The 14,222-nt window shown below is 44.7% G+C and overlaps 1 protein-coding gene across 1 annotated transcript; it reads left to right on the top strand.

The window, feature by feature from the left end:
* The first annotated feature begins 2,938 nt into the window (after window positions 1-2,938).
* Window positions 2,939-13,623, top strand: LOC131976133 (protein asteroid homolog 1-like). Its single transcript, XM_059339053.1, has 7 exons — window positions 2,939-3,068; window positions 4,205-5,016; window positions 9,969-10,268; window positions 10,448-10,652; window positions 10,802-10,958; window positions 11,379-11,667; window positions 13,243-13,623. The coding sequence occupies exons 1-7, from the start codon at window positions 2,942-2,944 to the stop codon at window positions 13,621-13,623; spliced, it is 2,271 nt and encodes a 756-aa protein (XP_059195036.1). The 5' UTR covers window positions 2,939-2,941.
* Window positions 13,624-14,222: the final 599 nt, after the last annotated feature.

The following is a 14,222-nucleotide window of genomic DNA, read 5'->3' as shown; positions in this document are numbered from 1 at the left end:
CTTTTTGAAAACGAGAAATCAACTACATTTCCCAAAATGCACCATGTTCTTTAGATTATTTAAAGGGGGGAATAATTCCTGATGAATGAAGACGATAATTAAAAATGGAAAATAAAACTTGAGATTAACCCTTGTGCGTCACTTTGAAAAAAGTTATTTAATTTAAATTAAATGAGTTAAATATTTTAACATCGCTTTTAACCCTGAACAAAAACAAAAAAATATATATTTGTCATTAAAAAATAACAAAAAAGAATCTTGGAGAGAATTAAATGACCATGTAAAATAAATTTGCACTATTCCTGCTACAACATGAAGACAAAACAACACCCCTAGAATGTCAGACATTGAAGCAATGTACCAAGTACGAGTACATGAAGAGCATCTGGACTTCCTTAGATTCCTATGGTGGCCACAAGGGGGTGTTACTAAACCACTGGAAGTTTATCAGATGAATGTTCATCTCTTTGGTGCCACATCATCTCCTAGCATTGCTAACTTTGCCCTGCAGCAAACAGTAAAGGACAACTCGGACAAATTCAGCATGGATGAACTTGATACAATTAAGCAAAGCTTTTATGTGGATGATTGTCTCAAGTCAGTGCCTTCCATCAAGCAGGCAGTCAAGCCTACTACGGGCCTCAGAGAAGCATGCACCCAAGGAGGCTTTACTCTCACCAAATGGGTAAGTAACAGCCTTGAAGTACTCGCAACTGTTCCTGAAAGTCACAGAGCCAAACTAGTAAAACAACTTGACCTGGACAGAGAGAAACCACCTCTTGAAAGAGTATTAGGCATCCAATGGAACATCCACAGAGACAGCTTTACCTTCACTGTGGCTGTCAAAAGCCACAAGAGTTCCCACAAGACGAGCGATCCTCTCCACAGTTAGTTCCATTTTTGACCCGTTGGGCTTCTTTTCTCCATTCATCCCTAAAGCCAAACAGATCCTGCAGAAGCTTTGTATCCAACAGTGTGGATGGGATGAAATTATCCCAGAGGAAATGTCAAAGCTCTGGCAAAGATGGATCACAGAGCTCGATCAGCTAAGCAGGTTTGAAGTGAAAAGATCCATGAAGCCTCCAAGTTTTGGAGCTGTCAGGACTGCTGGGCTGCATCACTTCTCTGATGCGAGTTAGTCAGGATATGGAACTGTAAGCTATCTCAAGTTCACAAACTTTGAGGGAGATGCTCACGTTACCTTTGTTCTGGGGAAATCCAGAGTAACTCCGCTGAAACAAATCACCATTCCAAGCCTTGAGCTTGCAGCAGCAACACTAGCTGTGAAAGTGGATAGGATGCTACAAAGTGAACTACAGATTAAACTGGAGAATTCAACCTTCTGGACGGACAGTACAGCAGTACTGAAATACATTCACAATCAAACAAAACGATTCCATACTTGCGTTGCTAATAGGATTGCAGTGATCCACAACTTATCTCAAGGAAATCAATGGAGGCATGTATGTTCCAGCAACAATCCAGCAGACGATGCCTCACATGGATTGAATATAGAACCATTCTTGATTTCCATCAGATGGTTAAACGGCCCTGACTTCCTGTCAAGAGAGGAAGATGAATGGCCTGAAGCACCAGAGGATCTAAGCCAAATACAGTGGATATTTAATCCGCCACATGGAGCCCACTTTGGATGAGAGTGGGAAAGGTTGATCAGGCTTGTCAAAAAAGTACTCTCTTCTGTTGTGAAACAACAAACAATGGATGACGAAACACTACAGACAGCTCTATGTGAGGTTGAATGCATTCTCAATGATAGACCAATCACAACTGTTTCAGCGGACCCCAATGATCTAGAGCCCCTAACACCAAACCACCTGCTGCAGTTGAACTCTAAACCCCTCCTGCCGCCTGGACTCTTTTGTAAAGATGACCTCTACTCCAGAAGACCTGCTCTGGCAAAGGTGGACGAAGGAGTATCTGGCACTCATGCAGCAGAGGCAGAAGTGGGTCAAGATGAGAAGGAACTTGGAAGTCAACGATGTAGTAATCATAGTAGATGATACTGCACCCAGGAACTCATGGCCCTGAGGCAGGGTGGTGAAGACCTTGCCAGGAGTTAAAGGTCTTGTCCGGAGTGTTTTAGTTCAAACTAAGACAGGCATCCGGCAAAGACCCATCGATAAACTCTGTTTACTGTTGGAAGCTGAAAAGTGAGCTCAAAAGACAATGCCAATGCCAACAATATGCACACAACCACATACACAACAACCCTTTCATCTATCTATACATTGCCAGCACCACATTTACATTTTTTGGGCTTTCCTACTCACTGGACTGTATATGGCAGATATGCCACTATGGACTTTGGGGGTGGGGGATTCATATGTGGCTTATGAAATGGAATGATGTATTCATCATCATCATGTAGGTCATGGGTCTCAAACTGGCGGCCCGCGGGCCAATTGCGGCCCTTGTGACGATATTTTGTGGCCCCTACCTTGATATGAAAGTTTAATGTGAGTTTTATATGAATGGCACTTTACTGTGTTGTGTGTGGAAGGCCCCTTTAATTACTTTTTTGGTAATTTTGTGTCTTTTTCAATAATTTTGTGTCTTTTTTTTGGTCATTTTGTTTCTTTTTTTAAGTAATTTAGTTTTTCTGTCATTTTGTTTCTCTTTTGGTCATTTTGTGTCTTTTTTAATTAATTTTGTGTCTTTTTTGGGTCATTTTTTGTATTTTTTTTGTGTGAATGTATGTAAACTTGTTTTAAGTTAATTATGGTATTGTTATTTATAAAATAAATTATTATTATAACAAAATATGGAGCCAACCTAGTTTAAAAGTTCTAAAGGAATTTAAAGACATGACAGAGGAGCAGCTGATCTGATGTCAGGAATGTGAAACTAAAGGAATGAGAGAGAGTCAGAGTATAAAGAGGAGGAGGAGGAGGAGCAGCTCCTCAGCTCAAACACACCGAGGATGGGAGTCCAACGTCTGAACATGCTGCTGAAGAACCACCAGGAGATCCACCAGGAGGTCCGGTTCAGGAGCAGCCGGCTGGTGGTGGATGGCTGCAACCTGCTCTACCAGCTCTACTTCAGCTCAGGTAAACTAAAGCTACAAGACACCACTGATCACTGTTACAAAGTTTAATGAAATACTAGCAGAGTTCTGTGTGTTAGGATATATACTGAAAAAAATCTGACTTTGATTTGACAACTTGTACATCAGTTGAAAACTTGTTTGAGCCGCTCAGATCTGTGAGTGTCAGGAAAGAGGAAGTCTGACAACTTTGTTTACTGCAGAGACAAAAAAACACTGCAGGGGTGAAAAGTTACAGAGAGAAAAATAGATGATTTTATTATTACTGTTATAATTATTATTTTTGTTGTTACTATTATTATTATTATTATCATTATTAAAATATATTTTTTACCCTAATCTCCTGCTCAGACTGACTCCTTCATGTTTCTTGCCTGCTTGTTATTGGTGCAGAGTTTGGTGACATCACACTGATGCACCAGAGACACACACCTAAATACCTGTCCAACCTGTCAGAGATCAAAACACACCTGAGCCTTTCATTTGGAAAACAAATGTAATTGTGGCGCAGCAACAGCAACAAGGAAAATACTTTCCCTCTGAGTAAGAAATAAAGTACATGTTGACTTCTACTCAAGTACAGCTCCACTCAATGTATCTTAGTTACATTCACCACTGCTGTTTACACACTATAACCATCATAAGGAAGCAGATTTATGTCTTTATTAATGTATTTTGTAACAGCTGTAATACAGACAGAAGTGGAGGCTGTTGTTTAAATAAGGGGCAGAGGCAGGACTGATGAAACTGGAAATCGGCCAAACTTTGGAGGCTCTGCTTAAAATAACTGCAATTCATGGCGACAGTTGTTGCGATATTTACAATTCTACAATGTCATTTAGCAGACGCTTTTATCCAAAGTGACGTACAAATGAGAGTAATACAACACAACACAAGCAAGGATGAAGTCAAGAAACAAAGCAAGAGTAAAACTACAATCTTCACCAAAAAGTTCACCAAAGTATGTTGGATTGATCCTCTGGGGAACATGAATGTTTCCACACAGTAATATCTGTTGAGATATTTCAGCATTCGTCCTCCAACACGGCGTCTGTTCTTGGCGGTCCATGAGTTCAGGTTCAGATCAGCTTCAGCAGGTTCGTCTGTTAATATCTTGTGTTTGTTTGTTTGTTGGGACAGGTCTGGACCAGAATCATGGCGGGGAGTATGCTGCATTCGAGGCCTTGATCGAGAAGTTTGTCCAGGCCCTCAGAGACTGTGATATCAAGCCGTACGTGGTGCTGGACGGCGGCACCGACCCCACGGACAAGAAGTCTGAAACCCTGATGTCCAGAGCCAAAAACCGGCTCCGGAAAGCCAACCGGGCGGCGGAGGACGGCGCACGGGAGAACGTCCTGCCTCAGCTGGCCAAGCTGGTGTTCAGGCAGACGCTGATCTGGCTGAAGGTCCCGTTGGCTCAGTGCTATGGAGAAACCGACCGCGAGATCGCCGCCCTGGCCCGGGAGTGGGAGTGCCCCGTGCTCTCCCAAGACAGCGACTTCTTCATCTTTGACCTTCCGGCAGGGCTGCTGCCGATCGACCACTTCCAGTGGAAGGCGGTGGAGCGGAGCGGCTCGCAGAGCTCCATCCCCTGCAAGAGCTACAACACCTCCTCCTTCTGCATCCACTTCAACATCAAACCCCAGCTGCTGCCCGCCTTCGCCGCCTTGGCCGGGAACGACTACGTGAAGCTGCCGATCAACTGGGCTCAGTTCGCTCCAGAGGGCAATAAGACAACGAGACACCTGGAGGGGCTGCTGCGCTGGCTGAGGGGCTTCCAGACGCCTCACCAGGCCTTCGAGGCGGCGCTGGGGCTGATGGGAGATCTGAGCGAGACCAGAAGGGACAAGGCCATGAAGGATTTATATCTGGGGATGGAGGAGTACCAGCTCCCTCCTAGCACCCTGAAGAAGTTCTTCATCCATGGGACGCCACCTCCGTTCCCAGAAGAGGTAATAAAATCCTTCAATCTTTAAGTTAAATTAAGTTCCTGAAGGCCCAGTCTGTCAGACCTCGCATTGCTGTTTTATTGAGTGTGCTTGAACGAGCACACTATATGTTATCCACCGGGCTTAATCCTAGATTTGATTCTATCGTTTCTTCCGTGTTTTTTTCTGGTCGACTACTCCTCCCAGAGTTTTGGTCGCACAAACACTAAAAAGGTATCAGGTCGACCGGCTCGGCCATGACAAGTGTGCTATGACTTTTCTAAGGGTTTCGGCAAACAGTTTTCAAATTATTCGGCAAAAACCCCCCCTAATGTTACCCTATGGAGAAGCTAGAGTGGATGACATCATCGAGTGCAGAGGGGGAGAAAAATTTGTCAATATGGCTCGAGGCCGCAGATACCACTCTACAGAAATAATTTATACTGCCTCTTCACCGGTCACCATCCATCTCCAGCGTTTGCCTCTTCACAGCCCCGGACATGGCACTTCGCTACTCATCCTTGCAGCTCCGTCAGCTCATTCCCCAAATTCCTCCTTCAACTGAACTCATCACCACTTTAAAAAACTCTCGACTTCTCCTCCGTCCCCGCTACATTCATCGAGGGTCCCGCCGCAAGTTTATTTACAGTTCCACCGCAGAAAACTTCATCCCAGCGCTCTGGTCTGACCGCAGCTCACCCACCGGCTCCCGCACCTGCTCACTGCGTCATCACAACAGCTCACGTCATCAGAATGCGTCCAGAGTGAACACCTTCAGCCTCCGTCAAATTCCTACTTCCGTCCCATCAATTTCAAAACAAAAGCACCTAAAAATCGCCCTCTTCAACACAAGATCACTCAACAATAAAAGTCTTATCCTCAATGAATTCATCATCGACCAACAAATTGACCTTCTGTGCCTCAATGAAACATGGCAAAAACCCCTGGATTATTTCTCACTAAATCAAACCACCCCCACTGGATATTCCTACCTGGACAACCCACGTCCTGAGGGCAGAGGAGGGGGCATTGCTGCCATCTACAAACAAGACCTCCAACCTCGCCCTCTCTCCATCCCTGCTGCTCCATCATTTGAACACCTGGCTTTTAAACTACCCGGCCCTAAACCTCTCATCATTGCAGTCATCTACCGTCCACCCAAACCCAACCCATCATTTCTATCAGAACTCTCTGAATTCATCACCGCACTCTCCTCAATCTCACCATCTGTTTTACTCCTCGGCGACTTCAACCTCCACATTGACTCCCCGGACTGCAAAAATGCCATGGACTTTCTGGACCTAATCAACTGCCTCAGCTTCACACAACACATCAACTTTCCCACCCACAACCGTGGCCACATCTTAGACCTGGTTTGCTCCACTGGCCTCCACATCCACAATATCTCCAGCACCGACCTCTCCATATCCGACCACCTGGCCATCACACTTGTCGCTGACACTCCCGCCCTCCAACCCAAACAGGACCGCAAAATCACTTTTCGCAACCTTAAATCCATCTGCCCAGTCTCTCTCTCCACTTGCATAGCAAACACACTTTCCAGTCTCACCTTCCCTGCAAATCCAACCCCCATGGACCTCGTCAACATCTACAACAACACACTGTCTTCATGCCTAAACAATCTGGCCCCCCTGAAAACCAAAACCGTCACTTTTACTCACTCGGCTCCCTGGTTCACCCCGGAACTTCACAAACTCAAAAAACAACTGCGACAATTAGAACGACTTCACAGGAAAACCGGTCTCACAGTACATGCCCTCACATACAAAGAGCACACAAACCTCTACAAATCAGCACTAAACAAAGCCCGTTCTGTCTACTACTCTGGCATCATTCACTCTGGATCCTCCAACCCACGCACTCTGTTTTCCACCATAAATAAACTCCTCAAGCCCCACGACAACACTTCATCCTCATTCACCCCGGAGAAATGCAACAACCTCATTTCATTTTTCAACTCCAAAATAGAGAACATCCACAACCAGCTTGCAACCTCCTCTGCCTCCACCCCGGTCCCTGAACCCACACCTCCTTCATCCTCAGACCACCGGCTCTCTACCTTCTCACCAATAACCACAGCAGACCTCTCTAAAATACTCTCCACCATGAAATCATCCACCTCCCCCCGGACCCCATGCCCTCTGAACTCGTCAAAGCCTGTTTCACCTCTGTCGCCCCACTAATCACTGACATCATCAACTCCTCTCTTACCTCTGGCACTGTCCCCCCACCTCTCAAGCTTGCTGCTATCACGCCTCTCCTTAAAAAACCTGGTCTTGACTCCGACGACCCCAGCAATTTCAGACCCATCTCCAACCTCACATTCATCTCAAAACTACTGGAAAGAGCCATCGCAATTCAACTCAAGACCTACCTCCTCTCCAATAACCTATACGAAACATTCCAATCTGGCTTTCGAACCCACCACAGCACTGAAACAGCTCTAATCAAAGTCACAAACGACCTCCTACTCTCATCTGATTCCGGCTCTCTCACCATTCTTCTCCTCCTGGACCTCAGTGCTGCCGTCAACCACTCCATCCTCCTCAGCCGCCTGACATCCATAGGCATCACCGACTCCGCCCTCTCCTGGTTCAACTCATACCTGTCTGAAAGATTTCACTACATCGCAATAAACAATCACACATCCCACACCACCCCTGTCTCACACGGAGTCCCCCAAGGCTCAGTGCTTGGCCCCATCCTCTTCATCCTCTACATGCTCCCACTTGGTCACATCATCCGCCGCCATGGACTCCACTTTCACTGCTATGCCGACGACACTCAACTCTACATCACCACCAAAACCATCACTCCAACTGTTCTCTCCACCCTCACCAACTGCCTCACCGACATAAAAACCTGGATGGACCACAACTTCCTCAAACTCAACAGCAGTAAAACTGAAATCATAATCTTCGGCCCAAAATCCACCCTCCCCACCTCCGAGAACTTCACACTCTGTATCGATGGTCACTCTGTCACTCCCTCCCCCCTGGTCAGAAACCTTGGCATCTACATGGACCCCGCACTCTCCTTCAAGTCACACATAAACAACGTCACCAAAACATCCTTCTTCCACCTCCGCAACATAGCACGCCTTCGATCCACTCTCTCCTTCTCAGCCGCTGAAACACTCATTCATGCCTTCATCACCTCCAGACTCGACTACTGCAATAGCATCCTGTATGGCCTCCCCTCCACTGTCCTTCAAAAACTGCAATATATACAAAACTCCGCTGCCCGACTGCTCACCCACACCCCCTCCAGAGAACATATCACGCCCATCCTCCGTCAACTTCACTGGCTTCCCGTAAAACAACGCATTCATTTCAAGATCCTCCTCACCACCTACAAAGCCCTAAACAACCTTGCCCCTTCATACCTGACAGATCTCCTCCATCGCCCCATTCACCCCCACCGAACACGCTCCACTAACGCCAACACCCTCACCATCATCACCAGGACCAAATACCGCACCATAGGGGACAGAGCTTTTGCCATTGCCGCCCCTACCCTCTGGAACTCCATCCCCCTGGCCATCCGAAACTCCAACTCACTGCCGTCTTTCAAAAGTCAACTAAAAACCCACCTCTTCAACATCACTTACAACACCTGATAAATCATTTTCCACCCTCTGTCTTCTTATCTCTTTCCTATCCACTGTATTGTTGTTTTTGAATATTTGTATGTATGTATGTATGTATGTATGTACTGTATGTATTGTACATTTGTTCACTCTGTGTTTTTTGTAAAGCGTCTTTGTGTATTTTGAAAAGCGCTATATAAAACTGATGCATTATTATTATTATTATTATTATACATAGAAACTTAGGAAAATTGGTCTTCTCCCTCACATTGGTGTGGTACACACAGATGATCCACGAATACCACCCACAGCCTCATAGACCTCCATTGTAAAAAGGAGGGAACATTTCTGGTGGAAAGCAGAGCTACCAGTTTCTTCTGATTGCTCTAAAAAAACAATTTCTTCATTTTTCTTCACCAAACACATATGTAGACATTCAGGAAGAACTGAGGATGCTCAAAGTGAAGTCAGTTCACTGATAGGAGTTACGGTTTGGACAAAAATGCTTTCTGTTCGAGGGGAATTTTCACCTGTTTCCACCTCTCTCAGTGGCATCAACTTCCACAGCAGTTGATTGCTCTGCTCTGATTGGTGGCTGCCACCTGGCCCTGGTTGCTTGGCTACCGCCCCCCACCTCATGTGGCTCTTTAGGCCGTCTACAGTGGCTCCCTGTGGCTGTGACAAAACAATAATAGTATATTAACAGTTATTTATGTTTTCCCTATAAACGGTATTGAAACATCTACAGTCCGACACCTCACCATCTACATTTTGCCAACTTCCAGTTTAGTTTTAAGTTTCTCTAGCTAGACTAGCTTTTAATTCCATATCTCCTTAGATATTTCTTGGGTGTTCAGCTTCCCCTTTGCACTTGGCTCCTCGCTGCATTCTGACAAAATCATATTCATAAAAACTAATAAATTACTTATTAGTAATGTTGGTCGGCTAACTTAGACTTAGTAGGCTGTTACACTTTCATTGTGAGGTTTGTGGCTCCGTTCCAACATTATTTATCTTTTTTTGTGAAACAATGACTCTTTTGCGGCTGTGGCTAAGTTCGTAGAGCAGTCACCCACTGATCGGAAGGTTGGTGGTTCGATCCCTGACCATGGCAGCCTACATGACAAAGTATCCTTGGGCTTAACCCCAAATGGCTCCTGATGCTGCGTTCATCGGTGTATGAATGAATTCCCAATGGTGGCAGGTGGCACCAGTTTGCCCTGGTAGCCTAGGCCACCAGTATGAATGTGTGTGTGAACGGGTGACGTAGTGTGTAGTAGCAATAGCAATAAAGTGCAGTCCATTTACCATTTAGTGGAGAGTGTTATAAAAAGCACTGATCTCCGTCTGTCCCATCCTCCTGCAGTTAGCGGGTCGTGTCCCGGACTGGACCCGGCTGCCACTGACCCAGGCCTGGCTGAATTCGAACATCCTGTACGTGCTGCTGCTGCGGAGGATGTCCTTCAGCTGCGCCGTGGAGCTCCACACCACGCCCAGCGCTCACCGGACCTCCAGGCCACTCCGCCGGCTGATGTACGGGCTGCTGCTTGGCGAAGGAAAGGAGGTCTCGGAGAACGACAGAGACGGCTTCCAGTTTAAAATCGTCCCGGTCCAGTCTGCCGTCACGGCGACCTCGGAGAAGCTGGAACTGGACTCGCTGGATAAGGTGAGGCTTTAAACAGAGCTGCTTTCAATCATATTTAACCTTCCCCAAGCCCCCATGAAACCAAAACACATAATTGCTGTTTGAGAACAGAAAATTGGTCTATAAAGAGCGACAAAGTCCGTTTAGGAACCAAGGTCATGGTGGATGGATAACAGCGTCTCCCTGTGTTTGGTCTGCAGGCGGAGCCCTCTCTGCGGCTGCAGGTCTTGCAGGAGGCTCTGGGGGTGACGGAGGCGTCTCTGAGGGACCTGCCGCCTTGGCTGCGCCTCCCGGTGGCCGTCACCTGCTACTGGCTGCGGACGGCTCAGCCTCCACCGGACGAGGTGCTGCTGAAGGCGCTGCTGCTGGGCCTGTGCACCGGAGACCCGCTGAGACACCGAGCAGGTCAGACACACAGAGACTTCACTGAGTGAACCAGCATGATGAACTTAACGCTGCAACTAATGATAATTTGTTTTATTTATATATATAAAAGGCAGGGAATAGAGATTAACTTGCAGTCCGACCTGTGGATGACATGTTCTGTGTTGCAGATCTGCAGATTTTTAACATAACTTTATCCAAAAGTTATAAAGAGCCGACGGATGCGGTTGTTGGTCACGCCATCAACCAGTGGCAGTCCTGCCTGAGGACCAGTATCGACCTGAACCAGCTGCTGGGCTTCCCTTTCCTTGAGCCCCCGGTCTCCAGGTGAGTCCATCAGACTGGAGATAAAGATGGACACTGCGTCTCCACTTGCTCCTGCTGTTCAGCATCGAGGTCTAAATATCCAGATTCAGGTGTTACACAGAACTGAACACATAACAGCACAGCCGCTTATTGAAAACCACCGGCATGCTAACCGTACACAAACTGATCAGAAAAATGAACGCTTGAACAAACACCAAAGTGATAAGAACGACCTGAAAGGACAAAAATATTATTAGACCTCTACTTTGAGTTTTTAGTTTCATGTCCAATCCCCTAACATGGAGGGGGCGGGGCTTATACCCTGTACTGCAGCCCTCCATCAGGGAGTGGGTTTCATAACAATAAAAAATAAAATGAAAAGTGGACTCTCAGGTGGCGTCCTGACTGATGTCTGACTGTCTCGTCTCTGATGTTGTCCAGGTTGTACGAGGGGACGCTGGTGCACCAGCTGGACCGCAGGACGAGGTCGAGACGGAAAACGAGGCTCTTTCCCATTTACGATCGCTGCAGCGTGAACCGCTACAACCTGATGCAGGACATCGTCCACCAGCTCCACGCCCGGGAGGCGCCGGCGCCCTCAGAGGAGCAGGGAGCGACGGCGGCGGCGGCAGCGGTGCAGCAGGAACAGGAACAGTGCCAGGCGCCTCTGGACGACGTGACGGTCAACCTGCAGCAGCTGTTTCTGCAGGACGATGACGAGGACGAGGACGTAAAAAATTAAATAAAACCACTCACTCCACTCGATGAAATGGTGCTGGGTTTAGATATTTAACTATATTTATTTTAAATACATTTTAAAGTAATTTTCCTTTAAAGTCCCTCGCTGCTGAGTCTTCACTTCTTCACTGTTCTTGTTTTGTCTGAACAAATCTTATTAATAATTAATCTTATTATTTCTATTTAAAGTAAAATAAAAAAAAAGGAGAGAATTCAATGTCTGCAAATATTATGTCACAAAATTGTTTCACTTCAACTTTTTTCAGTTTCGTCACCTGTGTGGTCTTTCTTGTTTGTTTTTGTTGAGAAACGCAATAAACAAAGTTGGGGGAGGAGAATATTTTAACAACTTTTAAATGTTTTAATCTTTTGTAAAACTTTTAAATTCTCCTTAAACTTTTTGAATGTATTTTTGTTTTCTGATAATCATGAATTTTGTTTAACTGTGAGGAAAATGTGTCAGATTCTTTATGTATTTGTAAATATGTATCAGTTTATTTCTCACATTTATTAAAGAGAGAAAGAAGGAATACAAATAAGGAAATGTATTAAAAAAGTATTTGTTTTATGATGTAAATTTATATTTTTAATGTGTGAATAAATGTTAAACTGTCGGTGAATAAAAACAAAGTGAGCTTCTTTAAAAGATTTATTGAAATTTTAATATACATTTAATTCTCATTCTCATTATTTTATTTATAAAACATTATTTTAATATTTCGTTTTTTCTGAGGAAATTATGGAAACGCTACAAAAATCTGACTCAGACAGGTTGGAGTAAAAACAATGTTATTTTATTTCTTTTTTTGTCATTTCATCTCATTCAGAAATAAAATCTCACGTTTCGTTTTTAAAGCTTTTGTTACAAATCAAAACGTGGAAAAAACTTTTATTTTATATGTATTCATATTAAATTCATATTAAATATGCACAATATTATTATTATTTTGTATCATACATTTTTTTTACACACAACAGATTTTCTTCCTTTCTAGTGTTCTCTTGTTGTTGATGAACCGTTTCGACAAAAAACTAAAATAATCTAAAAATTGAACTTTTTGAAAACGAGAAATCAACTACATTTCCCCAAATGCACCATGTTCTTTAGACCATTTAAAGGGGAAATAAGTCCTGATAGCTTCTGAAGACAAGAATTAAAAATGGAAAATAAAACTTGAGGTTAACCCTTGTGCCTCACTTTGAAAAAAGTTATTTAATTTAAATTAAATGAGTTAAATATTTTAACATCGCTTTTAACCCTGAACAAAAACAAAAAAATATATATTTGTCATTAAAAAATAACAAAAAAGAATCTTGGAGAGAATTAAATGACCATGTAAAATAAATTTGCACTATTCCTGCTACAACATGAAGACAAAACAACACCCCTAGAATGGCAGACATTGAAGCAATGTACAAAGTACGAGTACATGAAGAGCACCTGGACTTCCTTAGATTCCTATGGTGGCCACAAGGGGGTGTTACTAAACCACTGGAAGTTTATCAGATGAATGTTCATGTCTTTGGTGCCACATCATCTCCTAGCATTGCTAACTTTGCCCTGCAGCAAACAGTAAAGGACAACTCGGACAAATTCAGCATGGATGAACTTGATACAATTAAGCAAAGCTTTTATGTGGATGATTGTCTCAAGTCAGTGCCTTCCATCAAGCAGGCAGTCAAGCCTACTACGGGCCTCAGAGAAGCATGCACCCAAGGAGGCTTTACTCTCACCAAATGGGTAAGTAACAGCCTTGAAGTACTCCCAACTGTTCCTGAGAGTCACAGAGCCAAACTAGTGAAACAACTTGACCTGGACAGAGAGAAACCACCTCTTGAAAGAGTATTAGGCATCCAATGGAACATCCACAGAGACAGCTTTACCTTCACTGTGGCTGTCAAAAGCCACAAGAGTTCCCACAAGACCAGCGATCCTCTGCACAGTTAGTTCCATTTTTGACCCGTTGGGCTTCTTTTCTTCATTCATCTCTAAAGCCAACAGTGTGGATGGGATGAAATTATCCCAGAGGAAATGTCAAAGCTCTGGCAAGGATGGATCACAGAGCTCGATCAGCTAAGCAGGTTTGAAGTGAAAAGATCCATGAAGCCTCCAAGTTTTGGAGCTGTCAGGACTGCTGGGCTGCATCACTTCTCTGAGGCGAGTGAGTCAGGATATGGAACTGTAAGCTAGTGAGTAAGACTGAAAGAACTCAGAGCGGCCAAGCGCACAGGGGCATCAGGCTCCTGTGTAGAAGATTCTTGACTGGGTCCCCTCACTTGGGCACTGCGCCATTCACAAACCCAGGGCTGGCTCTATGCATAGGCGACATAAGTGGTCACCTAGAGCGCCATCTGCTGGAGGGGCGCCGCCAGTCACCCTCGAGGGAGAACAAAACTGAAAAAAATTATAATTTTCGATGCCCATTGTTGCCCTCCCTTCTTAATATTAATAAATATTAACAAAATAAAGAAACAGATAAACAATGACATTTTGTCACTTGTGGTGCTGAGTCACATGACGTGTGGTCATTGCCTTGCCCCCCTTTA

The sequence above is a fragment of the Centropristis striata genome, chromosome 8, assembly GCF_030273125.1.
Source record: "Centropristis striata isolate RG_2023a ecotype Rhode Island chromosome 8, C.striata_1.0, whole genome shotgun sequence".
Classification (NCBI taxonomy): domain Eukaryota; kingdom Metazoa; phylum Chordata; class Actinopteri; order Perciformes; family Serranidae; genus Centropristis; species Centropristis striata.
The sequence above is the reverse complement of the archived record's forward strand: the minus strand, read 5'-3'. Positions and strand labels throughout refer to the sequence as shown.

Coding starts and splice junctions, on each gene's coding strand:
- LOC131976133 (XM_059339053.1), top strand. CDS start 2,942: ATGGGAGTCCAACGTCTGAACATGCTGCTGAAGAACCACCAGGAGATC. Junction 10,269..10,447: donor AACTGGACTCGCTGGATAAG/GTGAGGCTTTAA, acceptor TTTGGTCTGCAG/GCGGAGCCCTCTCTGCGGCT. Junction 10,653..10,801: donor CCCGCTGAGACACCGAGCAG/GTCAGACACACA, acceptor TCTGTGTTGCAG/ATCTGCAGATTTTTAACATA.